At 39.3% G+C, this 27,775-nt stretch overlaps 3 protein-coding genes across 4 annotated transcripts in view; 2 read left to right on the top strand and 1 right to left on the bottom strand.

Moving 5' to 3' along the window:
- The window catches only part of LOC110842206 (dipeptidase 1), a 76,962-nt gene that overhangs the window by 5,326 nt on the left and 43,861 nt on the right, over window positions 1–27,775 (top strand). Inside the window, exon 1 of one of the 2 annotated variants that reach the window (XM_035846926.1) lies at window positions 1,408–2,488. The exons of the other annotated variant lie outside the window; for it this stretch is intronic. Within the exon in view, the coding sequence (XP_035702819.1) occupies window positions 2,351–2,488 (138 nt within the window). The 5' untranslated portion in view covers window positions 1,408–2,350. Of the gene's footprint in view, window positions 1–1,407; window positions 2,489–27,775 lie in introns of those variants that run through there. 2 annotated transcript variants of the gene reach the window in all.
- LOC118434132 lies at window positions 17,470–21,569 on the top strand. The gene is made up of 2 exons (XM_035846928.1): window positions 17,470–20,424; window positions 21,252–21,569. The coding sequence occupies exon 1, from the start codon at window positions 18,410–18,412 to the stop codon at window positions 19,676–19,678; it is 1,269 nt and encodes a 422-aa protein (XP_035702821.1). The 5' UTR covers window positions 17,470–18,409; the 3' UTR covers window positions 19,679–20,424; window positions 21,252–21,569.
- On the bottom strand, window positions 22,969–24,176 carry LOC110862528 (facilitated trehalose transporter Tret1). Its single transcript, XM_022111736.2, has 3 exons — window positions 24,117–24,176; window positions 23,559–23,960; window positions 22,969–23,499 (listed from the first exon to the last, which is right to left on the bottom strand). The coding sequence occupies exons 1-3, from the start codon at window positions 24,148–24,150 to the stop codon at window positions 23,264–23,266; spliced, it is 672 nt and encodes a 223-aa protein (XP_021967428.1). The 5' UTR covers window positions 24,151–24,176; the 3' UTR covers window positions 22,969–23,263.

Below are 27,775 nucleotides of genomic sequence, written 5' to 3'. Positions count from 1 at the left end.
CCTTGACAAGAATAACCAATCTGTAGGGTGGTCATAAAGGTGGCGGCAGGAATAAGGTGAAATGACCCCCAATTTAATTGAGCCTCCGCCTCGTACGCATTAAAGTTTCAGAGAGTGGCGAGAAAGGTGGAAGGGGTTAAGGAACTCATCTGCAGATCTACTCTTTGCTGCGTGATAATGAAATGAGCTTGTAATGTGATTCTATAACAAACAAACAAAAAACTTTCAAAACAAAAACCACGCTTTTCCATTATTCTACTTAAAAAAAGATATCTTGCGTAAGAAGTCTCGTTGTGATGAAATAAAAATAAGCTCTTTTTCTTTGAGTTAAAAATGAGTCAGGATCATGCCACGATAGGATATGTATCTTCTACTTGCGAAGAAAAAATATTGTGTAATGTACGCAGATAATTATTATCACTTCATGACAATGGTAAAGTAGTGTTCAATTTTTTGGTAAATAAAGGGTTAGGTACTTGTACGCATGTGTGCCTAGCGATTTTAAACACACTCTTGTATTTTTATGTTTTAAGCGACATTTTTCTCGATCATGGTTTATAATTCTGTACTGATGCATGAAGAAAGGCAGATTACACCAACAAAGTTTTATTTCAAACGCAGAGTGAAAACTCTCGAGGGCATCGATACCCTTCCTTCTGGTCCACAACAAGAGTTTTTTTTGTTGAATTGGACTGCAATCCGATGGCTGGTTTAGTTGGTGATGGTGAGTATTACGATGGATCGTCCGAAGGGACAGAATCGGATCCCACACCAATTTTTCACGAGATAAGGAGTGTTAGCTACTCTGACAAAGTAAATCTCGTCGCCATGTTGTGTGCAAACTTTCCTGTCCAGAGGAAGTAACAGATATGTATGCTCATCGGCGTCGATACAATCTGTTAATGAGCTGCGTAAAGGAAATCGGATAAGAAAACTTGCTCGGTTGATTAATTGGCATGAATCATATAATTTTGTAAGATTGGCCATCCATCCTATATCTGGTACTTAACTACACTGACAATCAACAACTCTGGGTCTTGCAGAATATTTTATTACGCACATTCTTTTACACACAAGTGTAAACGAATTATCAAACAATCTGCAAATTACGAGAATATAGTTAGCCTATGGTTACTTATTAGCTATCCATTGGTATTATGTACATGCCTCACCCCTCAGATACATGGATAGGCACATGCATGTAAGTGTTATAAACTTTATTTAGTTCATTAGTAAATGTAGACAGAGAATAAAATGAGTAAGTGTGGCATGGGAATAATGCGCCGAATCACAAGCTCATTGCCAGAATACCAGAACATCCGCCACTATCAGCTTATTCGCCCAAGTCTCATTTCCACACTTTCTCCTGAGCTGTGAGAAACCGGAAGCTTACTTTTCGTTTGGAGTACCACGAGTACAACACTTGGTGTTGCTCCTCAAATATCAAAACTTGCAAGTCAGTCCACTGGCTTGTTTTACCAGAGTCCAGGAAGCATTGGGTACGACGTATCTCTCTGCTGGGCCTTGGTTTAAACAGCAAACGGAGAACACAAATCCAGAAGCAGAGCTAAGCCCTCGCTAAAGGAAAAGAAATGCGATTTTCGGGCAGGCGGCGGTGGTTCAACTTTTCGCCTGCTAACATTTCTCTGAGAATCTTATGCTCGAGGAGTGGGCGCTCAGTTGACTTTAGCCACTGGAGTTGTCAGCATCCATCCATTGTCTTCTTCGGCGTTGGCGTCCTCCTACTCTCCCATCAGGAACAACCAAGTTTATAATTTAGACAATTTCAAACTTTCATCTGAAATTTCACCCGCTTCAAGTTCCGAACTAAAACTAATTTCATAATTTAGTGCATTTTCATGGGATCAAAACTAAATAACTGACAGTGTCGAGCACAAACAGAAGCAACAAAGCAGACAGATTGGAATTTGTTCTTGTTAGAAATCTGAGACCGTTACTTTACTATTCAGGACATACCAGTAAAGAAACTATTCCCATTGTGAATTTCCTGGAGAAAGCAGAGACGCACGGAGAGACCGAGCTGGTCCAAGGCAGGAGCACTGCGAGAGGAGCAAGTGTCAATTCGATTAATCCAAAAGTGTTTAGAATTCTAGTCAGCCCCTCAATAAATGTTTATGCTGGAGAAAGAGACATCGTTACCGAGTTATTGTTCATCAACTCCTTCGTAAATTATTTGTAAGAACCCTTGTTTTTTCCTTTAACGAGAAAGTGGAACAATAACATCCTGTTTCCAATTGGTTGCCTATGAATGCTAGTTAAGCAGTGTGTGTGAACCCCGTGTCTTGATTTGTGTTGGCCATCATGACCTATAATGGGGTGACTTTTTGATATGGAAGAGGGCATGGGACAGTCAGCCTCACCAATTCCTGCTGCTGACTGGCCTCCACCAATTAATATTCATGACCATATAAGGACCTGCGAGTGTCGATGTGATCACTATGGATATGGAAATTTTTTAGACTACCAGGTAATTTTAGCCCCCTGAATTTACAAATTGATTATCAATCAAATATATACATTCCAGATAATTTCTGGAAAATTTCTACGGAAAATTAATCTCATGATGACACGACGATGTTCTCAATGTTCTCACCAAAATTCAGGCATACGTGCATACGTGCATACGTGTATGTAGTCCCTCAAGAAGCAATAAGCATTCATGAGAAAAGTATGATTTCGCAATTTGCATACAATTATGACATAGTAACTGATCAAATTATTCGTGGTTGACGTAGGTTGCGAAAGAAGTTCTTGCTGGAATTGTATATGTACTTTGTTCTGAGAATGCATAGTTAACTGCTCTCTACACCTACACCTACATAACACACCGCATCCTGCATGAAAATTTGGTATGGAAAGAATTGCGTAAATATTTCATGTAAATCACGCAGAAATGATGTTGTTTTGGTATTCTTTATAATTTGCAACTCCATGTTCCTGGCATTTATTGCTTCCCATTTCAGCTTGCTAGTGAGAAAGGAACCCCCATTCCATCGTATATGTACATACATATGCATGCTTACATAATATGGAGTAAAAGCGTTGTTCTATCCGCAGACAATTCCTACGTTAATTGCCTCAAGGGATCGTTTTAGCCAAAATTATTTTACCTTTGTAACTCTTATTTGAGTGTGGTATGAATTTGAGCTGTTTCCACGTCTTTGGTCATTGGAACCATGGACATGTGAACAATTGGAAAATTCTCATCACTTCTTGTGTAAGTATGCAGAATGTACTTCACGCACGCATTCGGTTCCTACATAAATACTGCTCTCATATTCAGTTATCTTTCATTTTGCAATATGATGCACTAGTGCAAGTCTAGTATTACACAATTATTTGTATTGTGCTATAAAAGTAAGCGTATATGTACAGATATATCCGCGTGGAAGTGGAAAGTAGCCAGTATGCATTTCACCAAGTAATTTACTCAAAGTTAATTCAATTTCGTTTGAAAGTCTGGTCTAAGTGGGATTCTGCCGAACAGTCGTGATCGAAAGAGTGCCTTGCATGGCTTTGTTGGCTAAATCCGAAATAAATAGGTCGAGCTCCTACTCAGCAACAATTTCACACTCACCACATTTATCTCCCAGAGATTTAATTCGGCGCAATCTAGAGGCCAACAGGACCTGCCGAGTGCTCGCATTAATTTTGTGAATCAAAAGATGAAATCTGATTAATGCTAAAATTGCTTTTGGCCGCTTTCTCACTCACTTGCATCACTTTTGGTGTGGTAAAAGTTCCAAAAAGTGAAAATAACAAAATATCTCTCGAGTGGAACATATATACCCATACGCTCACACATTCATATACCGGGCCACTCATTTTATGCAAAGAAACGAGTTGATCAAATCCACGCTCTCTCCTCCCCAATGTCTATGATTGAGGAATATTCCAGGGTTATTATAAAGACTTTAAAGTAATGGAAGAGTTTGTGCTCAGAATCAGCGAGAAGGATGGTATTTGGCCTGGCTCGGGGAATTCGGCACACAGTCCGTGTATAATGATCCTTTGACGATGAGGGAAATCCTCATTTCAACCAAAGCATCTTCTTGAACCCCAATAATGCTGTGCTGAGAAAGCACGCAGGAATCTCTCGCGTATCCGCATCGTAGAGATGAGATGAAAGCGAATGGGATGAGCACTCGGAGGTTTCGATGGTACGGATTTCCAAGAAGGTACGTTGTCAATGCGTCTCAATGCTACACACACAGCTCCACTTACTCCTTTGGCACTGGTGACAAACTCCAAGCCAAACTATCTCCTTGGTCGTGCCACCTTTTCTCTCGTACATATAATACGAAGGCTGGTGCTCTAGTTTAATCATCAAATGATGATGTGTATGTATGTATAAGTACATGCTTCACATTTTACTTATCCTACGACTACCGAGGGCATGTTCATTGTTGTTCATGCTAAGAATTTGATGAAACCATTTTTTGTGTAATTCCATTTACTATACATCAAGACCAAGTTATTTTATCAAATTGCTTAGGTTGTCAATAAATCTGGTGACGATTCACAATGAAGGAAATCTAACAGTCAGTTTTTAATATTAACAAACCTTGCTTGCCATAAATTCCGAGAAGTCAGGTAGTATTTAGGGATTAAAGACATATGCCGCCGTCATCCATGTGTTGAACTGCACAGCTGGATATTTTCTTTCGTAAAATTTCATGTTTGCGATGAAATTCCCGTCCAAACTAATCCAACGAGCGAGATGAGAATAGATTCAGACACGGCGAGGCAAATAAAGGGAAAGTGCTTTGTTTAGTATTTTTTCGGATCCCTGCATACGGACAACGTGCACTCGTCCTCCTGTCAAGCCAGCCCTTTCGCTCAGCATTTGTGTGAGCTGGCCGAGCGACGACGGGGAGAAAGTCTTCCCTCCACCGCTGCTGGCTCATAACTCCACATCTCAACTTTCTTCTCTTACCCTCAAGTTCATTTGTGCTCAATATAATTTGAGCACACTTTCCCTGGGAGAGGACGTGATACAATATTTTTGTAGCTGGAAACAGTAATGAGGGAAAGGAGCCGACTGGACGGAATGTGTGTGTGTAATGCATTTTTTACTTGAGCAGTTCTGTTGGAGTAGTCAACTAACGAGACGACGATGAGCCTATTTTAGCCTCCTTTCTACTACAATTCTATCTGACTTCACTACTCACCAGTCGTACGAGTATAATAATAACAATGCGCTGTAGACATGTTTTAAGAGATGAGAGTACATCAGCTAGCCGGGAGTATGAGTATGTATGCAGAGAGCTGCTAATGTTGGGTAGGAATTTAGGTCTCTTTTGTATAAGTTGGCCCATGTGTAGTGAAGTGTGCTCTTCATACTCTCCTCATCCTGTCTGCTGCTGCTGTTAATTAATCACAGGAACACTTAGGATAGGAATGGTGGTCCTGCACCGCTGATGAGGAAGAGATAGCAGTAAAGCTGGAGATATATGCATGATTTCCGTACGAATTGAATGTATACTGTAACCCCTTCAGTTTTTATTACTTTTTTCATTCATGTTCTATTAAGGTTTCCAGTTGATGGAACGGAAGCATTGTTTTTTATGATGGCAGGAAGGAGTGAGATTAAGTGCAGTGCTATTGATGAGCTTCAAAGAAATGGGAGAGGGGGAGTCGCACGGGTCAAATGCAGGATCAAATACATTGTTCGATAGAAGTGGCGATAAAAAGTTTTCGTTTATTATTTTTACAAACAGTGTACACAAATACGATAGATCCCAAGGTTTTCTGGTGGGTTCGAGTTCTTTGAGGCGATAAGGGGCTGACGAACAAGGGTAAACACCCAACTATAAAAGTTGTCTATGCAAATACAGTTGTTTGATACACCTGCGTGAAATTGTGACTCTTTTGCCAGATTTTACACATAATTAAATCCTACTCGCAACACTAAAGCTCTTCAGAGAGTTAACGATGTCAACAAAGTAATGTTCAGTGTACTGAAAGTAAAAAAAAAATACAGATGAGAAAGGGACTCGATGTTTTGCTCCCAACCAGAAATCAATACTGAGCCAAAATTTCTCTGGAGGATAATTAAAACGTGGTTGGAGGAATCACATACTGATGAAGAGGCACTATCAACAAACTGTTCAAAACTCTACCTCTGCCATCCATTATTATGGCCTCTGTCCCATAACTTCATCAAAAATTCTCTTTTTAAGGGGATTGATAGCAGGACTGGTAGTTGAGCTGCTAGAACCACGCTTCCATAATGGTGGCTCACTTCAACAACAACATGCACCAGAGTTAAGCTGCAACATAAACAATGTGCGTTTGGTGTACACACACGGAGACAGGAGCACAAAAGCATGCAAGTGAAAGGGAAATCAATTACTTTCACCAGTAAGAGCGAGCAAAGAAGCTTAAGAAATCTCATATTTTTATTCATAATATTTTGTATCTGACAGAAGATGGATGGACGAGGCGATGCTGGGACGAGGCTTGAGTTGTGATGGAGTTGTTTGCATTGGTTGAAAGGGTGAAAACTCTGTTACACTTCAAATTCAGCATGTAGCTACTAAAAGGATGAATGGCTGTGGGAACAAGATAGAAAGTCAACTATGGGTTGAGAAGAGAATGTAATAAATATTGGGTGTACATGCATTCGATGTGTGTACAAGTTGCATGCAGTGGCTATTTATGCATGGCTCCTACAGAAACCGCAATATAGGCCATCAACCAGATGATGAACAAGCGAGCTATAGTTAGCAGATGGTGCCGGTCGGCCAAGATTTTCTCGCCTCCTCTCCTCCATCACCTCCCTCCCTGCACTTTCTCTCCCAGAGTGAAAGCAGTGGGGAAATCTCTTTTCTATTTGTATGTTAAATGGGCTGCCTTCAGTCTTTGCTCTTCTGCTGGCAGCCAGAATGTGTGGTGTTGTGTATAGAGCGGAATACTTAAAGTAGACGGGAATAGGGTATATAGGCACCCTTGTTGGATTCACCAACCATTGCCACACAACTTTTTTTTCCACTCACCACACGAACCAACTACTCTCTTTGCAATGCCTCACCATTTTCTGTCTCGCCCTCTTTGCGTTTGAGTGCAGCAATTTTTAAGGAACACAGAGAGTTGACTTGGAGAAAGATTCCTACTTTCTCCATGTGTTTTATACATTACATCATTTGTCGTGCCACTTATTTCCGAATCATCGGTTGGTTTGGGAGAGATGGAAATGGAAGTGGCAGCGAGCTCGTCAACTTGTGAGTGGGACTTATTTGAGGCTGTTCTTTTTTATATTTTGTCATCATATTTACACAATGGCTGCGGATATTGATACAATATGATAAGTTTGCTCGCTGAATACTCGTCAACCAGAGTAAATGAATACACAGACGTTGTTTTCGTCTTCTTTCGTCTCATATGTATGTGTATGTATGTATGTACATACACATGTCGTATGGATGGATGTGGTATGTCGTGTCAATATCAAAATGTTTTGCTGAGGCTTCGTTTTGTGATGGCCATATTGTACTAAATTTTGTCCAGATCGAGTCAACATCGACATTCAGTAAATAAATGGTCGCATTCTCGTTCTCTTTGACGGTACTTAGAGAGAAAGCTATAATATATTGCGCAATATATAGTTTTTCAGTCCGAGATGGTCTGAAAGTCGCTGGTTGCCGGGATGTCGGAACTATTCCACGAGTTTCAATAATAAAAGGATATTGAACGTGCCGGAACTCACTAATGTTCACTGATATGAAGTATCTTGGTTGGTGTATACTAAACGCGCCTTTAAAGATGTTCCCCTTTTCCTCCGTCTTGTGGTATTTCATTTCGTTTTCTAATATGACAGTGACAAGACAACGACATCAGGAATGCGAATTGAGTATTGTCGTACGAATGATGCTTCCCCCGTACACTGCTCCATACAAGTAAAGGCATATCCTTTTTGATGTAATAGGGATGGATGGATGGGAAGGCGTATTTATGTTTACATTTAATTTTGTAATACATTTTGCATACATTTTCACTAGGCGAAAAAATTCAAATTCCACCAAAAACTCTATCTCTACTTCATAATGACAAAGAATAATGTTGTTTCAAAACGAAGGCACTGTTCATTTTGGGACTTGTATCAAGAATTTTAAAGCTGAATTCTGGGATGTACATATGTAACAATGTATGCGCAGAGTTTGTGATGTTTTAGGAGTGAAGAAGACTCACCGCAAGTCCAAGACTGAAGCCATTTGGTTAAATTCTCTCGGCCCAAAGTAAACCTATGCTAGCACGAAACGGACAACATTGTTACTTATGGACAATATTGACTTTGGTCTTTATTTTGCTAAACACAATAAGCTCGCAAACAGTTGGAGCATGAACTGAAGCCACTGCGATTGCAGTTGAGCATTTCTATCGCAATAGTGGAGGCATGGGAAACGCTGTATGTATTTCTTTGCTTGCTTATCTTTCCGTATACCTTGAAAAAGTTATTTGCAATGGAAAGGGCGAGAGAGAGAGAGCCACTTTGCCACAACAAAGGGCAAACTCACCAGATCTAGAAACCTTCATCAGGGTTTGGTTCTGGCGTTTATGTCAGGGTGGCTGGGAAAACAAGGACAATGGTAACTGCAACCTAACGTTTAGGAGGAATACGTACGACCTTTTCAATGCCAGATCTTGATGCCCTTTGGATATGTTATAGGTCTATACGAGTGTAGAAAAAGTGAAGGAGGGTTAAGGTCCATGGGCCCTAGTTCGCCAGCCACACCCCTTTGAAGGGGCGCCCAATGCCAAACTAGCCGCACTAAAATATTCGCCAAAATTCCAATTTTGCTCGGATTTCCATAATATTTACATATTCTTCATCCTAGATAGTTGCTTTATCATATCCAACATCAAATTCGACCCTTTTCAAATTTTTCAAATTTTTGAAAATCTTCTGATTAGGGGTATGTATCGAAAAAGTGTGAAATTTCAAAAAAGTTGGGTTTGATGTTGGATATGATAAAGCAACTATCTGGGATCAAGAATATGTAAATATTTTGAAAATCCGAGCAAAAATGAATTTTTGGCGAATTTTTTAGTGCGGCTAGTTTGGCATTGGGCGCCCCTTCAAAGGGGTGTGGCTGGCGAACTAGGGCCCATGGACCTTAACCCTCCTTCACTTTTTATACACTCGTATAGACTTATAACTTATCCAAAGGACATCAAGATCTGGCATTGAAAAGGTCGTACGTACTCCTCCTTAGTGGGGAAACCTGTAGAGAGTAGTAAACAGTCATTTAGTTGGACAACTAATGGCTGCATCTGCCGCCGCTTCTTCTCTTTCTCCATCTGTCCAACCTATCGGTTTATTTATTCATTTATTTAACGAAGACTACAGTAATAGTTGCTGTTTGATATTGTTCGTTGGTTGGCAAGGACTAACAGGGTGGAGGATATTTCTACAGCCGTTGTAGTTGTTAGACCGTCATTTCGTAAGTGTGTAGGTATGTATATAGTTGCATGGTTTTTGTTTGTTTGGATCAATTGGAAATAAACGTGATCATGGATTACATACAATGTTTTGTAATGGCTTACGTGAGATTTGTACGAGGCTGGGACGATGGGAGGTGAGATTGTTACCCGTTCATTATAATTGTAAATCACTCAACGAAAACAAATGTGTTGCAACAAGACACGCTTAATTTTGTAGATCCCAAAAGATGAAAGCGAGGGGAGAATGCCATGTACATGCATTTTCATGTTCACTGCTCTTAAAGTGAAAGAACCCTCCGGTTTACCTATCCATCCGGCTGAAATAGGCATTTCAAGTCTGCTTGGCTTTGCTCGAGCTGAATGACTACACGGAAACTAAAATGTTGTTGAAAAGGTGTTTCTGTAGCTCTTCAGAATCCGCTCTCTTGTTCATCTCTAAAATTGAAATGAAGATTGCACAAGAGATTATCACGAAGGATTTATGAATAAAAACAAGATACTCGAGGTAAAATGATGAAGAAAGTTTTGAAAAATAAGATATGAATATTGTTCCCCATGCCCATGTTAATGGGGAGCATTACAATGAACCTCGTAAAAGTGGAACGAGAATGGACTTTCTCCTGACAAAGTTCGCACATGAAATAAACGAGATATGAAAAACTCCAAACTTGTGAGGTTACTTCTTGCGAGGGGACACAATTTTTTGACGGAGAAATTGCAGATCCAAGGAAAAACCAGAATTTGAAATTGTGAACCGTTCATGGATAAGCCAGCTCGTATATTTGAAGCAAGTACGTAAAAAATATTCTGCAGGTAGAGGTTTTACAAGTCCTTCTACTTTATAAAAAAAAACTGGACTAAATTGGAGAGATTGTGGGTGGACAACCCTCTAATATTTTTCCTAGACTGTGGGATGCACAAACTTTTCCCAGACCGAGCAGAGTCGTAGGACGAGGTACTTATACACATTGCATGTTGGTAAAAGAGCGGAAGAAGTGGTCGTCGGAAGAGGTGAAGGAAGGGCAAACTTTTTTGTCGACGACGAGTCGATTTCCTCGACTTCATTCCTCATCGTTTCCCTTTTCCGCTCTGCATTATCTGAAAGTATTCACTTTCATATCACTTCATTGACCAAGGATACATCCTCATCAGCCGTATTTATTGCTGTCAACGTCTAATTATGCTTGTTGTATTTTTTGCAAAGAATTGACATAAAAATCGCGGATTTGCCATGATTCATAATAAGTACGTACATATGGATTGATTATTCTTGTGGGAAATATCCAAGCTGTTTTCGTTTGTATATTTCTCTACGGTTGTTGTATAGTGTTTCCCTTTAAGTTGCCCAGAGGAGCAGCATTGCACCCTCCTCCTCCTCCTCCCAAGGCAAGTTTCAAGCAGGACCACCCTTGTCGCGCTTTGTCCCATTCGTCTGAATTTAAAGATGACTGTGTCAGCCAACTTTCCCCGTTGAGCTAACTCGGAGGGAAGGAATGGAGAAATGAAGAGAGAAATGAGGAGAGAAATGGGAGGTGGGTGTGTTACATTATTATTATACGGAGACTTGGGTAGCCGAGCTACGTGTCAGAAAAGCAGAGGAGAGAATGATGACACGGAAGAAAGGAGGCCGACACAGGGCGACGAGTGAGGTGAATGTGAGAAGAGCTGAAGTCAGTTGTCCTCGTCCCACGTTGACATTAATCCAAACGACTCTGCACTTTTTCTTACTCCTGCCAGTCCAACAAAACAACCAACTTTGGCTAAAAACCAGTACCCATTTCCAGCCAGAGTACGAGACAGATACAGAGATGCTTATTTTCATCCAGATTTCTGTTTTTACTCATCTTCAACGTCCGACTTAGTCAGGCAGGTAGTCAGTCAGAGCTATGTAGTAGCCAAATTAAGTCCTTCTCCTGCTCCCGCTTGCTATCATTACGTAATTCTTAGCAGGGATTGGCAACTTCTAATTTATAATGGTGAGAGGATTCAAGGAGAAAGTAACACCAACTCAACATAACATGACGATGATGATGATGACGATGAGTATTACAGAGTGAAGAAGGGACAGGATAGGACGTAGGACTCGGATTTTGGCACCCACCCCAAAAAGGAAAAAAAAGTAAAACTGCGCAAAGTATGTGTATGTGTGTGTATACAGTCGTACGAATAGACCAGAGAACTAACTGCCTCCGCTAGTCCGACAGAAGTTCAAGTTTAATTAGGACGAATTGATTTCTCTTCCGTCGTTCTCACTTACTGTCAAAATTTTGGGTGCTCACTCTGAATGGTGGACGCAATTTATTGTCGTTATCCACATCTTATACAATATTGTATTAGATCATCGTTATCTTTCAAGATAAATGCACTGATTTGAGATTATTGCGACCAGTGGATGAAAAAGTGCAAGGAATTGTGCTCAGTTGCGATTACTCCAGCGTAAAATAAGGTCCACTTGGTATGTGAACGAGTCTCAGTCGGTTATCTAGCTGGGCATGTAGGAGAAAAGTGGCAGGACAAACTTTTACAGGGGTTGGAATAGTTCGTGGTACGTTTGACGTTGGCAGTGGGAGAGCTGGTCGTCCAACTGTGACTGTGGAGAAGAGAGCGAAAAACATTAGTACTCGTGGCCCACAAAAGTTGTCGACTAGGAGAAGAGAGAAATCATTTATCTTCCCAATCAAAATTTTTGTCTTACACCAAGAAATTAATTAAAAAACTCTGCTCCTGACTGAGCTCCTTCTTGAATCAACAAGAAAGTTTGAGTCATTTCATGCCACGGTACGAGCTGGCGTATTGCATTAAATGAAGTTTACCCTTCTCGTTCTCGATTCTAAATCTGGAAAAAGTTACACTAAATACGAGGTGACTCACTATTCCTGACGCGAGAATAAGTTCAAGTGTAAAAATGTCGTCTTAACAGCTACTTGGTTTATTTTTTGTAGGTAAATATCTATCAGGTAGCAAAAGTCGTTTGTACAAATTTCAGCTTATCTGATTTTGCAATTAATGATAATTCACATATCTTGGCACAACTTTTACCTTATAATTTGAGAACAGTTTTTGTGTTAAACTCGTCAAAAATGTATGTGCATATGTATATCCAGGAGAGTCGTTACGAAATATGTGTTCCAGGTCGACGGATGCGTAGGCAGTAACACTATAATGTAAAGTGTGTTCACTTATTACATATCATGGTCCCTGCACTGTTTCAACCTGGCTTTGAAGTGGAAGAGCGAGAGACTCAAATATCGCCCCGGCAATAAAACAACATACGTCTACTTTAGAAACGCTGCGACTAGAACCTTGAGAGAAGTGTAACTGATAAAAGTCGTAAATAAAAATGACTCGCTTTCTTCCCCGTCGAGGATTTAGTGGTGGCATCGTGTGACTCTCTCTGCTTCCACCACTCGCACCAGAACCAGATCTTTCCTTCTTACCATGATCTAGATAGCTCCGTACATATACACGTTCTGTCGGCCAAGCATGATCTCTTGCACCAATCTCTGTAATAATTACGCCTTTTTCTTCACCTCAGTTGGCCATAACTCTGGAGTCCAAACTTTCTCTTTTGCTCCTTTCTCTTCACTGTTAACACTTTCCCCGCTCGCTGTCCCTTTGCATGTTATCTCTCATCTCTCCAGTCAACCCTTCTTTGTGTGCATTTTTTTGTTACAACAAGCAGTTCTAAATGTTCCAAGTTCATATAACAAATCCCCAGTCGTCCGCGTCTTTTCCTTGAAGATGAGCTACAGCGCGGAGTAATTTGACCAACAAGAAATTTTATTTTACTGCTGGCTTTTGGCAACTTTGAAGTGAAGTCGATGGATGACTTTTCCCTCGAGTGCCCCACTTCCCAGCAACATTTGAGCTTAACTGCTTCCGGCTGGCGAAGAAACTATTTCAAAAAGGAAGAAAGTTAAAATTACAGAAATGGAGGGGGAGCGAAGCTAGAATTTTTATTTATTCATGGACTATTGAAAATGGTCTTTTATGGTTGCAAGCCTCCCAGCCTTTGCCGCTCTTTCCATCATAAATGAACTTTTTAATATAATTATCCATCTTCTTGAAGCACTCAAAAGTGAGTCCCTTCGATCCAGAACTTTGAAGCATTGCAGCCCAAGCAATTGAATTCAACTCGGCGTAGGCATTTATTATTCAACCATAATATTTATTCAACCAAGTAAACTTATCGTATCATATCACCATCACCTTCTGTAAATACTTGCACAAATACGTAGGCAAATTACACGAGCCAAGTAGAATTCACCAAGCGACTTGATGTGACATGTCAGAGACATCCCACACGGATGGCATACATATTGTGCAAAAGTAAGTGGTGTTACATGATTGCTTATGAAGAGCTGTACAGAGATGTGTGGATATCCATGTAAGGACAATAATGGTCCGAGGTGAGTTGGGCACTCGTAAAATGTGTTCATTACTGGGCTAGAGACGAGGACCGTGTACGAGGCGAGTGGGATGGTGGGCCATAAGGCAATGAGAGAAGGTGCAAGGCATCCAAGTTTTATGAAGCAGAGACCACGACTGAGAAATGAATATTCCATGTTACTCGCTCCCTTTATTCTTTTGGCCCTGCACAATCTCCTGGAACTTTCACCAGCGAAGAGATGGAAACAGAATTATTCATATAATGGACTCGTCTGTGTCATCCACATTCATCCTCCACCTCTCCACTCCTCAGCCCATGCAGATCTTGGGAGTGAAAGTGACTGACGGGTCTGCGGTGCTGCATTACTGCCATTACTACATATATCTGCACTCCAGCTTACAGCATGAACAATGCCAAGGAAGGACCATGGATGGCAAACCACCAAAATCCACGCTTGCTTCACCACCACAACCTTCAACACGACAAATCCAATCTCTTTTCATTTCTATATGGAACTTACACATAGTAATCACTTTGCTTAACACCATGTTCTTCTTTCAAGACACAAGGGCTCGTGTAAATTACTTATAATCGTGTCAGTGTCACTGCTCTAACAAAGGAACCGCATATAATTGACCTGACATCACTAAATTGATATGCAGCGTAATAATTAATAGAATTCAGTTCAAACCGTTAAGTTTACAAGCATTTTTTAACATGCTCAAGTTTTAAGATTCGCTCTTTGTAGCGATTTTTTTATATACGTACATAAGTGATACATTTGTCGTGCCCATTATTTATTTTTATGGTATGCAACTTTTAGACAAAGAAAAGCAAAAAATTCAAGAACTTTCTTTGTATTGCATGAACCAGCCTTGTTTGAGTTTCAGCTCAAAAAGAGGATTTTCGAAATGTGGAATGTATGAATGTATTAATTAAAGTTGGCAAGGACAGCTTACATTTGCACTACTCTTACAATCCCAATTATTATTATGCAAATTCCTTGTTAACAATGAGACCCCAACTCTTATACATTACACGGCAAGAATTTCAGAGTTTTAAATTTATGACAACTTTCATCATCCTGTCGCACATTCTCCTTAAAGAAACAAGGGTCCAACATGAACGCCCACAGACTTTTGAACAACAATGCACACAGAGCATGGCAACATCCGAGTCTGATAATGACTGGCAAGAATTTATAATGCATCGAGTCTTCTGTGACGATGCTGAACTTGACAAATTATTTCCTGATGTCTGAACTGGTGAGTTTAACTTCATTGAACACGAACAGCGTGACGGAACTTTTGTGACAGCAATGGATGGTACAATTCTTCTGATACGATTCCTCATTTAATTTTATGTTTACTGTCCGGATTCTAAAGTTATTCAACGAATTTTGACGTCGAGCAGTTTTCTGGAATTACACGGTTGACGAAATGTTGTCATCCACATTGCAGATATGTACACCGAAATAACTCTACTTGAATACGTACATAGTTTTCCTCATAGAATGCAATATTTTCACTTCAACGGACAAACATTGATGTTTCAACTGGCTCAGGAAAATCGTAATGATGGCAATTCTAGACAAACACGAGTCTTTGTCAGCTTAATAGATTTGCTCAGGTGGACGATTTGGCTAGAAAAATATTTGCGTAGTTTAATCTGTCAACAATTTCACTTCAATACATTTATCTAATAAATACGACCAGAAATTGGGATAAATAATATTTTTCGCAGTGTAAACAAATTATGAAATATTTATTTTGCAGAGATTCAATTTATGTTTGGACGCGAATGGTTACATCAGCACAGAGAGGAATATAAATATATTTGAGTGAAGGCAATAAGCCAACAATAGACGATGGTTAAAAGAATGAAAGAATGCTTTAGTCTGCATATTACTGTTCGTCAAGGCTTGAGAACTCGATACCAACTTGACGTCAGCAGGTATTTCGGTATGTATGTTGTAGGTAAGAGGTATTCAGACTGCTTTTACTCTTCAAAAGGTTTTTCGCAATCCTGAAATGCATCGCGTGCAAGATCGTTACAATATTTGAGATTAAAGCGGCTCTATGCTGTCACCCTGTAACATATATGTGTGTACGTATGTCTTGCAAAGAATAGCCAAACCCCTGTTGCTATAAGACCCTCCACCAACTGCTGGGGAAGAGCAGAAATGGTTGGTTGGGGCTCCTTCTTGAACACAAAGGAAGCAGGAAATCGTTAGACGTGGAGATTCTCATGTATCTCTCGTCACAAGTTCCACTTGATCCTGTACGCAATTTCACTTTGCATTCTTTCTTGTCTGAGTTCAAATTCTGACTCTGATTTTCGAATATCTAATTATCAACTAGAAATTATTGCTAACAAATTGCTTTGTTTGAAAACGTAAAGGTTCTGCAGCTCCATCTCTCACCCTTCGGTAATTTCTCTCTTATGTAATTTGGTGCAAAATAACTCAAAATTCAAGTACTACACAAACTGTACTTTGTTTAACTGTAAGGTCTTTACTTGTCCGAATTGGTTACATATCCCAGATATTGACTAGAATTGGTTACATATCACAGATATTGACTAGAATTGGTTACGTATCACAGATATTGACTAGAATTGGTTACATATGTTGAGTAATATGTCAGGTAAGTTTGCACGTTACATAGTTCATGTATAAAAGTAACGATTAAAGCAATTCATTAAAATCTAATATTTAGTAAGTTCAAAGTCAATTAAAAAAACGAAACATCAGTCAAAAATCATAAATAGCAACAGAATAGGAATCCGAAAAAAATTAATAAAACTTATTCAGGGCGCCAGAATGGGTCAAGGGATCATAAACAAAATTGCCACATACATATTTGTACATTTCCTCGCATCTTAGCATGCTTACTCTCGTGGGAAAGTCTCCGTCAATAATTGTATAGTGTCGGTCATTGGGGGTATGCACAAAATTGAAATGCACGAAAGGGTCTCTCAAAAGGTTGTCGTGGTCCTCCTCGTTTCCATTAAGTCTTCGGATGATGGTCTGGGTCAGTACAGGAGAGGGGAGAGGGGGGTAGCGTTCCGCAACTGCTGGTCACAAACTTCTGCAACATGATGGGAAACGCGAGTATGAAAATTTGATGCCTGGAAGTAAATATATTTAATGTTAAATTCAATCCATATACACAATTCAATTTAAATTAAACTTATTTTAAACTCTTACGGCATGACTCGATCCCACATAAGTGCTCCATAATCCAATCAATAAACAGGTGGCACAGTGGATGAGGTATACATTGTTGGTGGAGGAGCACAGAAATCTTTTCCTTATTTCGAGGCGTTGGTGCGGCAAGGGTCCCCATTGTGTGAAACAGGGCGATTGAGACATGACAAACCCACACCTGTCTGATCATGCATATACAGAATGCATAATCTCCACTAAAAAACCAGTGCCGATTAAGAAGCAAAAACATATTAGAAACTACAACAATATCAACCTTAGGGAGCGTCCATAAATCACGTGATCGATTGTTGGACAATTTTGACCCCCTCCCCCCCCTTGGTGACCGGTGGTGATAATTTCGCTACCCCCCCCCCCCCACCGGTCACGTGACACGAGATGATGCTCAAATTAAATCATGTCCGGAATAACAATATTTTTTAAATCATTAATCAAATTAGAGCTACATTACACACATGTGTAAATAACTATTTAATACGCCAGTCAGACATAAGAATTTAGGTCGAAGCAAGTTTATAAATATGCAAAATGAAAATCAAATTTATATAACGTGCGTGTGGTATCATACCACACACGATATAAACTCTCATGACATTTATTGGCAAAAAAACTTTACTCATGTCACGTGACATCTGACCATCTACCCCCCCTCGTGATAATTCGTGACAAATTTCAGACCCCCTCCCCCCCTCTAATCGATCACGTGATTTATGGACGCTCCCTTACGGATCTTGCGACATATATCAATAATATTGAAGCTAGTCAGGGAGACGTCGAAACAGTTACTCACGGTGTGATAAACGATATACTAGCTATCTATGATATACTAGCTCCAATTAGAACAGTTACTTATTATGTGCATCAACATAAAAAGTTTGTATCGTGCAAAACACGACATATTATTAAGCAGCGAGACAAGGCGTACAAGGCATGTCGTCGTGACCCATCACCAGCTAATATCCAATCATTTAAGAACTACAAGTCACTCGTTAAAAGAAATATTCTGGAGGACACCAAACATGAATTTAATAAGAAAGTGGAGAAGCTTCACTTCTGGGGAGCTCTAGAAAAAATATACCCTCTACTAAGCCCTGCAGCTGAAATTAACTTGGAACCTGACACCGTAAATTCTTTTTTTCGTGAACATCTCGACAAGGGACCACGCCCAAACACTGCCACCACTACCTACAAAACCCGCACTACTCTGGGACGACCTCGACCTTTCTTTTAAATTCTGGGAATTATCCACACAAGACATTCTGAAGGCGTGGAAAGGCACAAAAAACAAAGGATCGACATCCCTCGACACGACCGGATTGTGCAACAAAATGATGAATATGTGTATGACATCTCCTAAATTTAGAATTATTATCATGAACTTATTTAACATGTATATTAATGAGGAAAGCGTCCCGAATATGCTTAAACTAGCTAAGGTGATTCCAATACCAAAGGTAAAAAATCCAGTATCGCCAAATGAGCTTAGACCGATAGCAATCCAACCTGTACTAACTAAATTATTTGGTAAATGTATATTCAACCAACTTTCTACTTATCTTGAATCTAATACTTTGTTGTCAGAATTCCAGTTCGGCTTTCGCAAGTTCCATTCCACCACGCATGCCCTAATAGCGGTCACTGATTTTGTATACAAAGCATGGGAGAATGATCAAGTATGTATTATGGTGGCGCTGGATGTTGCGAAGGCCTACGATAAGGCCTGCAAAGAGGTTCTACTACACAAACTAAAATGGTATGGAGTAGATTCTAAACTTGTGAGGTCATTTCTAGAAAATAGGCAACAATTTGTATGTATCTCCTGCAATAATTGTACTAAAACATCTAGCACGCGTCCTACTAATCTAGGTTTTTCTCAAGGGTTATGTATTAGTTGTGTTCTGTTTTTGATAATGATGAACGACCTGCCGTACCATTTAAAAAACAGTTTATGTGTTATGTTTGCCGATGACAGTGGTGTGTTAATTTCTGGTGATATTGATCATATAGAACAAGTTGTAAATAATCTGAATGATGATCTGGATAGGAGTATGCGTTGGATGGAAGCAAACAGGCAAGAACTGAACGTAAATAAATGTGAATTTATTGTATTTGCCCCCCGTAAATTAAAATCGGCTGTATCAGATATTGTTATACAAATTAACGACACACCTATTAGAAGGGTTACTTGTACAAAATTATTGGGGGTATTATTGGATGAAGATCTAAAGTTCAATAATCAATGTGATAAGGTGATAAAGGGTTGTAACAGCTCTCTTTGGTCAATTGGTCCCCTTAAAAATGTCGCGGAACGCAAGAATAAGGTACTATTAATACATACACTGGTATTCTCTAGTCTGTTATACGCATCTCCTGTATGGCTATTTGGTAAGAATAATTTAAAGTGTGTAAATAAGGTAATCAGAAAATGTGCAAGATATGTATGCAATAAAGGGAAATATGACCCTATATCCGATGACTTATCAGTCGACTTGGAATGGTTAGTAGCGGAAAATATGGTGCAGGCTGAGTTGTGTAAATGTGTGTCTAAAATGCTAAATGGCTGCTGTCCCAAATATTTGCCAATTATGTACCAATAAGCACCGTTATATATAGAAATACTCGAAATAATACTTACTATAAGCCAGATATTTTAATTAGTAATAATATTGCCAAAAAGTCCTTTAAATATAGGGCAGCAATGTCATGGTCTAATCTACCATTAAATTTAAAAAATGAGCATGGAAAGATGAGTCTAATTATGTTTAAAAAAGAGGCGAAGAAGTACTTTTTAAATGTCCAGAATACAAAAAGAGTTATAGAATTATTCGAGTTATTCGATTCGGATTAGTATCAAGATTTTCTATGACGTAATCATCATTTGGTATATGTATGTACAAGCAAAATGAAAATTGTGTAATGTATGACTTTCTTTTTTATCCTTGAGGTGTAAAGTCCCATGCAGTGGGGTGCCTCATTGAAATAAATCAAATCATGCACGGGCCCGTTACAGTGCAAACTGAGTGACGACATCTAAAGGTCCCAGGACCAATAAATCCACGAGCAGCGTTGAGGTTAACTTCGTGTATCAGTGCTGAGAAAAATAATAATGACATCAAACATTAACTAGGAACTTCATCCACAACAAATTCAATTTTTTTGAAAAATATTTAACTAACCTATGACTATTTTAGGGGCTGTTATGCCCTCCCCCTGTCTCGCTCTCAAAGCAACTTGCCGGTAGATGTTGTCAAATGGGACGAGTTTGATGGCAGTTTTAGTAATTACCAGATTCGACCCAGCACTTCGGACGTTGATTTTCTTCACATCAGCCATTAAAAGACAAGTGAGAAGATTTCTCTTCATGGTTCCAGTACAGACAATAATAAATTGTTGTTGATTTCCCCTCAACCCGTTAATTAATCGCTGATCAGTCACACCACTAGGAACAAATCTTGCCCATGCTAAATCAATACAATTTTAAACAATCATATACATATGAATACAAATTTTCAATTTACAATTTTGTAAAAATAGAAATTTTACTTACGTTGTAACGGGTCATCAAACACAGGTAATCCGTTGCTTCTCCATTGCCAAATGTGTCTCAGTTCCTGAATCTCTGGTGGAGGAGTTAATTCGAAGCCAAATTTCGTGTAGTCAGACAATTGTTGGAGAATTTGTTGTTGGTTTGCCATTGAGTTGAGTGAAGGGCACAAGTTTCGCTTCAAAAAACTTGTAAAACGAAGACACAATCGAGAAATGTGGTGCTGGAGAAGAAATCGTCGTTCTAGATGCAGGAACAAATCGGTAGTGAAGGGACCAGGTTGACGTGGTCTCATTTTATACCAGTGACAAAAGGACGCGTCCCTTTGTCAGCATAGCTTGGCTTTTCTATTTTGGGGAAAATGCGAGCTCTGAACTAGGAAGAGAGTGGTCAGGTGCAAATATTTTCGCCGCGACCAACGCCACACGCTCCAAGCTCCCTCAAAACCGGCTCACTCAGCAACATTAATAACTCAGTGTTGTATGAAACGGACATTTTATGATTGTTGACCTCTCTTGTTCAAACTTTTCCATCATTTTTTCTATGTTCTTGTACTACTACTAACCCAGTTATTGGTACTAACTACATACAAACTAATTCTAAAATTAATTCTCTCTGCTCCTCAGAGTGGAAATTTGCATGAATTCAGGTCTGTGCATGCAAATCATCAACGCCGAACTCCCAGGATCCTCACTCCAACCAGGCATGATCTACACTGCCCGTTACTCCCTCGTTCCCAACGATATCCTTTCAGGTCAAACTGTCGAATTCAGGGGTCAAATTGTTCACACCAACAACCAAATCGTGGAGATTTGTCTCGCCGCTGACGTGATCATTTTGATTCCAGTAGGATAAGAAGTTTACCATATTTTAGATAGATTACAAGTCGTGAAATGTTTTTGAAACCAAATGTGAAAATAAAATACAAATTCAAAATTCCGATACATTTAGCTCGACTAATTTATATTGCATAGTATCAATAATCCCGAAAATATTAGGTAACTCATTATAGTGTACATATACGCATAATCAAATCGTACTAACAAGTTGGATTTCGAATTCGAGATAAGTACGTTATCAGTTCATCAGAAACGTCATGCATAATTGTATTTAGCTTGGCCAAGTATAAATTACATCACTTTTAAAATCAACACATGACGCAGGGGAATGTGTAAAAGGTTGTCGTCATAAAATACAGAAGCCGCATGTCAAAAACTTTGTGATAATTTAAACAATTAGATTAAAGTTACATCAAAAACCAATTAGCTAAACGGGTCAACATTCAAAATTTCAAGGTCAAACGTCTCCTCATTGTTCCTTCCTTATTAATGCATGTCAGCAAGTGAGGAGGAGAACATCAATTTATTGGACATTAAGGAATAAATGATCGCAGGTTTAAATTGAATTTCACCCCGCTCCCAATGTAATCAAGTGGGCACGTGATTTTCGCGCGAAAATATCCTGCGATCATTTATTCCATAACGAGCAATAGAATTAAAACGCCACTCCTTCTTATGACGAGGACATCAGTGACACTTGACAGTTTGGAGATACTGTACAGATCTCGTAATTGATGTGACGCTGGGAAAGTTTGTTATGTTCTATTTCATCACTGTCACCTGTGGTCTGGTTTCAGGGGGTATGCAAATTTGGAGAACGGAACAATGCTAGACTAATTCGCTACAGAATTATTATTACACATTACACATTTTGAGGTCAATGAGTATCTATGATCATCGTAGAAAATTTAAAAAGAAAAATTCGTCTCGCTTGTAATTATCTAGATGGCATTCCAATTATGAATAAATTTGTACTTTATATACATAATAAGCGCTAATTTCTGTTCAGAGTGAGTTTTTAGGCAACGGGAATTTATCAGTTATATTGCTATTATTTCAAAATTAATAAATGTGTTGACAGCATATAATTTGTAGATAAGCCGAATAATGTTAAAGGTTACCATCAGTGTTGTTCTATTCACATTCGGCTGCATTTGAGCAGCATCACCTTTTACATTGTCCTTTATTGTATCAAAAGCATGTATGTAAAGATACCTTTTAATGTTTTTTGGGTACAAAATTATTATTAATGGAGTATTGTTGCATAATAATAAACTTGACAGAGAGCCCAGAGCAGCACAATAGATGCAACGGTAATGAGACAGATTCAGCAATAATACATAAATTCGTGCTACAAGTCTGCTTATTATCATCGGTATTTCCAATACAGATTCGCGTCGTTACAAAACCATAAATCGATGCTGCATAATAATATGCATGTTGCATGGTTAAGATGAGTAAAGAAGGTAATTCATACAAAAATGCATACAAAATTGCCTCGTTATTGCTAGTGCAAGGTATACTTTATTAATTAATAAACACCCTCTAATATGTACATATAATGAGAAAATATTTATCGCAATAATAATTCTTGATGCTTTAAGTTTCTAAAAATGAGTGGTAAAATCATTAATATAAGGCAAGTACGTGTGGGACTATTGAGATTTAATAAAAAGTCACCTTATTGGTGCCAATGTGGTAATACATAGTGTTATAAAAATCATAGTTGGTAAAAAAGGTAGAATTTCTATTATACTTAATTGTCTATATACTATTTAGGTTGTGGTAATATAGATTTTTTATTTGAACCCGGCTTGTATCTGATCCAGCGTCATGCCCTTCGTTTCCGGCACAAATAGAAAACAGAACACAGTTCCAAGGATGGAAATTATTGCAAACATCCAATAGCACCCATATGGAGCCAAATTACACACAAAGTCTTCATAACTTTTTGTAACCAAGAATGCCATGAGCCAAGAAAAAGCAGTTGCGATTCCTGCACCAAATCCTTTCACGTGACTTGGTAGTAATTCACCTAAAATGTTGCAATCAAAATTAAACAATGAATCTGAAATAAATTGCCAAAGAATTCACCTAAGTACAGCCATGGGACAGGTCCATAACCGAAATTGAAGGATAGGACAAATAACATCAATGACGCCAATGGCATCCACGTATATCCTTCTGGAGTTGATTCACTCTGTAATTCTGCCCCCGTCTCATTGAACGAGTTGCAATAATCAATTCGTTCTCCGAGAGCAATTGCATTTTGCTCTTTAATGTAAAAGTAAATTCCGATTCCTAAAAGTCCTATGGCCATCCCAGAATCCGATATAATCAACAAAATTCTTCTACCGGCTTTATCGATGAGAAAAGCAGATATTGTGATCGAGATGAGCAGAACAATTCCCACGATTATAGAGGAAAGATTGGGATCTATCGTGGTTCCCGCAGAGGCGAAAATTTTGACGTTGTAGAAAACGACTGCATTGATCCCTAAATACGAAAAAAATGCAAAATAAATTATTCAAGTATTTAAATATGTACGTGGTTCGATTGCGGTGAACGTCAAATGTTTCGAACCTGACCTGACAACAAATTCACAAAACATGTATAAGCTTTTATAATTTTAAAGTTGTTTATGATTCGAACCTACATTTGCTGGAAGAACATCAAAGCGAGACATATTACATTCGGTTTAATTACGGATGGTGAAAATAATTCTTTTGCAGACAATTTCCGGTCCTTTTTTTCGTCAATTCCCCTTCGGAACTAAAAGATTAAAAATTACTTGAAAAAAGTACTCCATAAGTTGTTGCACATATTTATACAGAGCCTGATCCAGTCACTAACCTGCTGCAATTCTGGCTCAATGTGATCCGACGAAATTGCTCCTCGGAACCATTTTAGAGCCTTGCGTGCTTTCTCTATGCGTCCTTTGGACAAGAGGAATACTGGAGATTCGGGAAGGAAATAGACGAAGCAGAACATGGTCACAGGCACCACCGCGTTTGCAAGTGTCAACCAAAACCAATTCATGACTGATCCAAATATATATCTGAAAAGTATACGCGTAATACTCTGAGAAGATTGGTTGGACCTTGGACGACGTGGGACCTGCCCTATTTCTTTCAACTCCATTCAACTTTCCCCGTATCCCTTCTTCTTCTTCTTCTTCTGTGGATGCATACATATGTTAAGTTGGTGCAAGTGATATGGCACCCATTTCCCTTTCGCGATTTCATCTCGGACTTTGGATTTCACGAGCTTGTCTGGCAAATCCTATTTCAGCCGTGTGTATATCAGTCGCCTGGATGCTAGAATTTTGAGAGTGGAGAGATGTAGAGAAGAAAAGTACATTAGCTTAGCAGACACAAAGGATTCTTCTGGGTTGGGACGACCCAAGTTGTTCCTTGTTTGGATGAGGGATAAGTTACATTAAAGTTTTAGGATTGTACATATCGGAATTGTACGGAATGGAATCTCCGTTGGGTTCAAGAAGCATGAAAGCGGAGAATAAAAACTTTCTCCGGGTCATGGATGGGAAATCTTAAACCTTTCTCATTTCTCTCCCACTCTGGGTGTGTGTGAGAGATGAGGAGCGTGGATGCCGTGATTTTGAGTGAAAAGAATTGAACCAAGCTGGGAGTCACTTGGATTTTACCACAGCTTAACATACATGAAATCGATACGTTCCTTTTCATTATTTTATTCATCCGCACGGCATGAGAAATCTCTGTAAGAATTGCGTCGAATTATCTTTCCATTCGTAGTGCGTGAATTTAAAAATTGAATCGGAAGGAAGCAGTTCCTCAGCTCGGTTTCTCAAGCCGGGAGAGATTGGCAGAAAGCGCTTTTGAATCACAATGGTTTCACACACACACAGCTTACACTGCTTCCATGAATGCTGGTCTATGGCCCATTATTCATCCTATCTCAGTCAGAGTTGGAGAACCGCTGGTCCTGTTTTATGTATTGAATATAAAAAAATATGTCTGGAGGCGAGATGCGGGCAGGTTGAGGGTGCGTCGTGTGGTAGAGAATCAAACAAAATTAATTCAGTTTCTGATCTAGTTTTCGCTCTGACGTCCACCTCCACATTCTAAAAATTGCTTTCTTAACTTTGGAAATAAGGAAAGCGCATTCATTACAGCCAAGATTCAAAGGTCGGGAATCCGACTATATTTTGCAAACTCGACATCGTTTCTTCCACATCGAGGAGGAAAAGGGATGGGGTTTGGGTGGGTGATGGAAATGAAAAAGGACGAAAGGCAGCAGGAATAGGCGTATTGAGTAGTATTAAAACTCCATTTGTCAGAAATGTGTAGTGTGAGAGGAGAAAGTACACCATATGCAAAGGACGGGAGGGTGGGCTGAGAAAAAGCTTCAAAATATGTATTCTATTCCCTACTATGCAATTCAAATAGGGGGACAGGACAGATCCACTCTGCTGCCTCCAGAGAAATAAAACATAGTCCGAGAGAGATACCTACGTACCGATGTGCATAACATACGTGAAGGAGACGAGTATATTTTATTTTACTCAACGCACATATTATGCGTACCTTCCACCAGTCATGCTTTGTCCACCCCACAAGATTTGGGTTTGCATAAAACAAGGGAATCGATGGTCGTGGGGTCACATCCACCTGCATAGCGATGTAGTTGGTCGGTTGGTTGGTTGGACCCCTCGTTAAATTCAATGGCACTGAATCTGTTTGTTTTGCTGCCCAAATTACCACAACTTTCACATAGAAGAGGAATCTTTCTCTGGTTATGCCCGAGTGGACAGGCAGTGGAAGCAGCAGAGGAGTAATATACCACACCAGAGGAGAAAGAGAGAGAGAGAAAATCCAGTACGAATGACCATGTCAGGCTTTCTCCCTCATCTCCACGAACTGAGACAAATAGAACGACCACGAGAAGAAATGAGTTCCTTCCTTCCTTTCTCTTGATGCAATTCAATGTCCTTCCTCCACAATAGGCGATTGCACTCTGCTAACTTCTGCTCGGAATCCAAATAACTCTGGCGGTAGCAAAAAGTCGGCATCTTTTGTGAGAAGTGACTTTCACTTCGAAACGGCACACGCATCATGTGGCGGTTGATGCCCAACCTTCACTTTCAACCGCTGTCCTCACATTTGAACAAATGCTGCTCGAGGCAATTTCCACCAACAAACCTCCACCATACTTTATGGTGTGGCCCTTACAATCCTATGCCGCCTACCTCACGGCAATTTCTCGAGTCAATCTGTATGTGGCTCATGTGATTTGAAGTGGGGTCTCGTAAAAAATCACAAAAACAAGAACACAAATAAATGAGATGGAAAGAGCACGAAATGTCTGAGAGGAAATGAAAGGTTAGAGCTGACTCAATTTCTATACCTCATCACGTCGTCGTGTCGCGTTACAATAATACGGTTCCTCAACAAGGTGGGTCGGCGTAAAAGTTGGCATTACATCCTATGCGATCTGTACATATCTATGTGTATGTCCGAGTTGCTTTCTCTGAAATTTAGACATATATGTACAAGTTAAAAATAAAATTTTCAAACAAGATTGCAAAGTGGAATTTTTGCTGAAACGATATATTCTTCGAGTCCACGCCGACTGTGTAGCATTCATTTTTGGCAACCACTTATGAACCCAACTTCAAAACGAAGGAGAAGGGTGTAGTTGAATAATTTTGAGGAGAAAGCGGCTGCTGCGAATGTTGGCAGGGCAGACAGCTAATACAAGAATAAAAATTACTCCTGAGGATGGCCCGACACTGACATATTACAAGACACTAAGCAATCTCAAATAAATGTCAAGACATCTCAACTAGCTCAACATGACTTCTGATTCTCTCTGAGGAATCACTTCATCCCAGTTTTCCTTCTGCCATGTACGACTCCAGTTTATATCCCCCTTTCGCAGAGAAACTCAAACTTTTCACACTACCAAAAAGATACGTGATCATATCTCAATTCTTGTAAAGAGTAAGCATGTAAGTCAAAAATAATAAAAAGTTGAGTTTTGTGACAAAGTTATTGCTTTATTTTACTTGGACATTGGCAGCTTGTGGTAATGTTGTGGTGTGTTGGATACAGCTACAATTTCTCCTATAGTACTGACTTCCGCTAGTCAATTTTACTACACAATGTTAAGCATTCGACCTTATCAAAATTTGTTAACAGTTGTAAATTAAAATATTTAGCAGGAAATCGACCATAATTACGGTCATAATTGGTTCATCAGTTAGAGGAAATAAAATTAAGTAGCTCCATCACGTCATAACTATCATCATATTTCTTTTAACCTTTAGGATC

This window comes from Folsomia candida, unplaced genomic scaffold (genome assembly GCF_002217175.1).
Source record: "Folsomia candida strain VU population unplaced genomic scaffold, ASM221717v1 Fcan01_Sc001, whole genome shotgun sequence".
NCBI lineage: Eukaryota > Metazoa > Arthropoda > Collembola > Entomobryomorpha > Isotomidae > Folsomia > Folsomia candida.
Note: the sequence above shows the minus strand (reverse complement) of the source record. Positions and strands in the feature narration are given on the sequence as shown.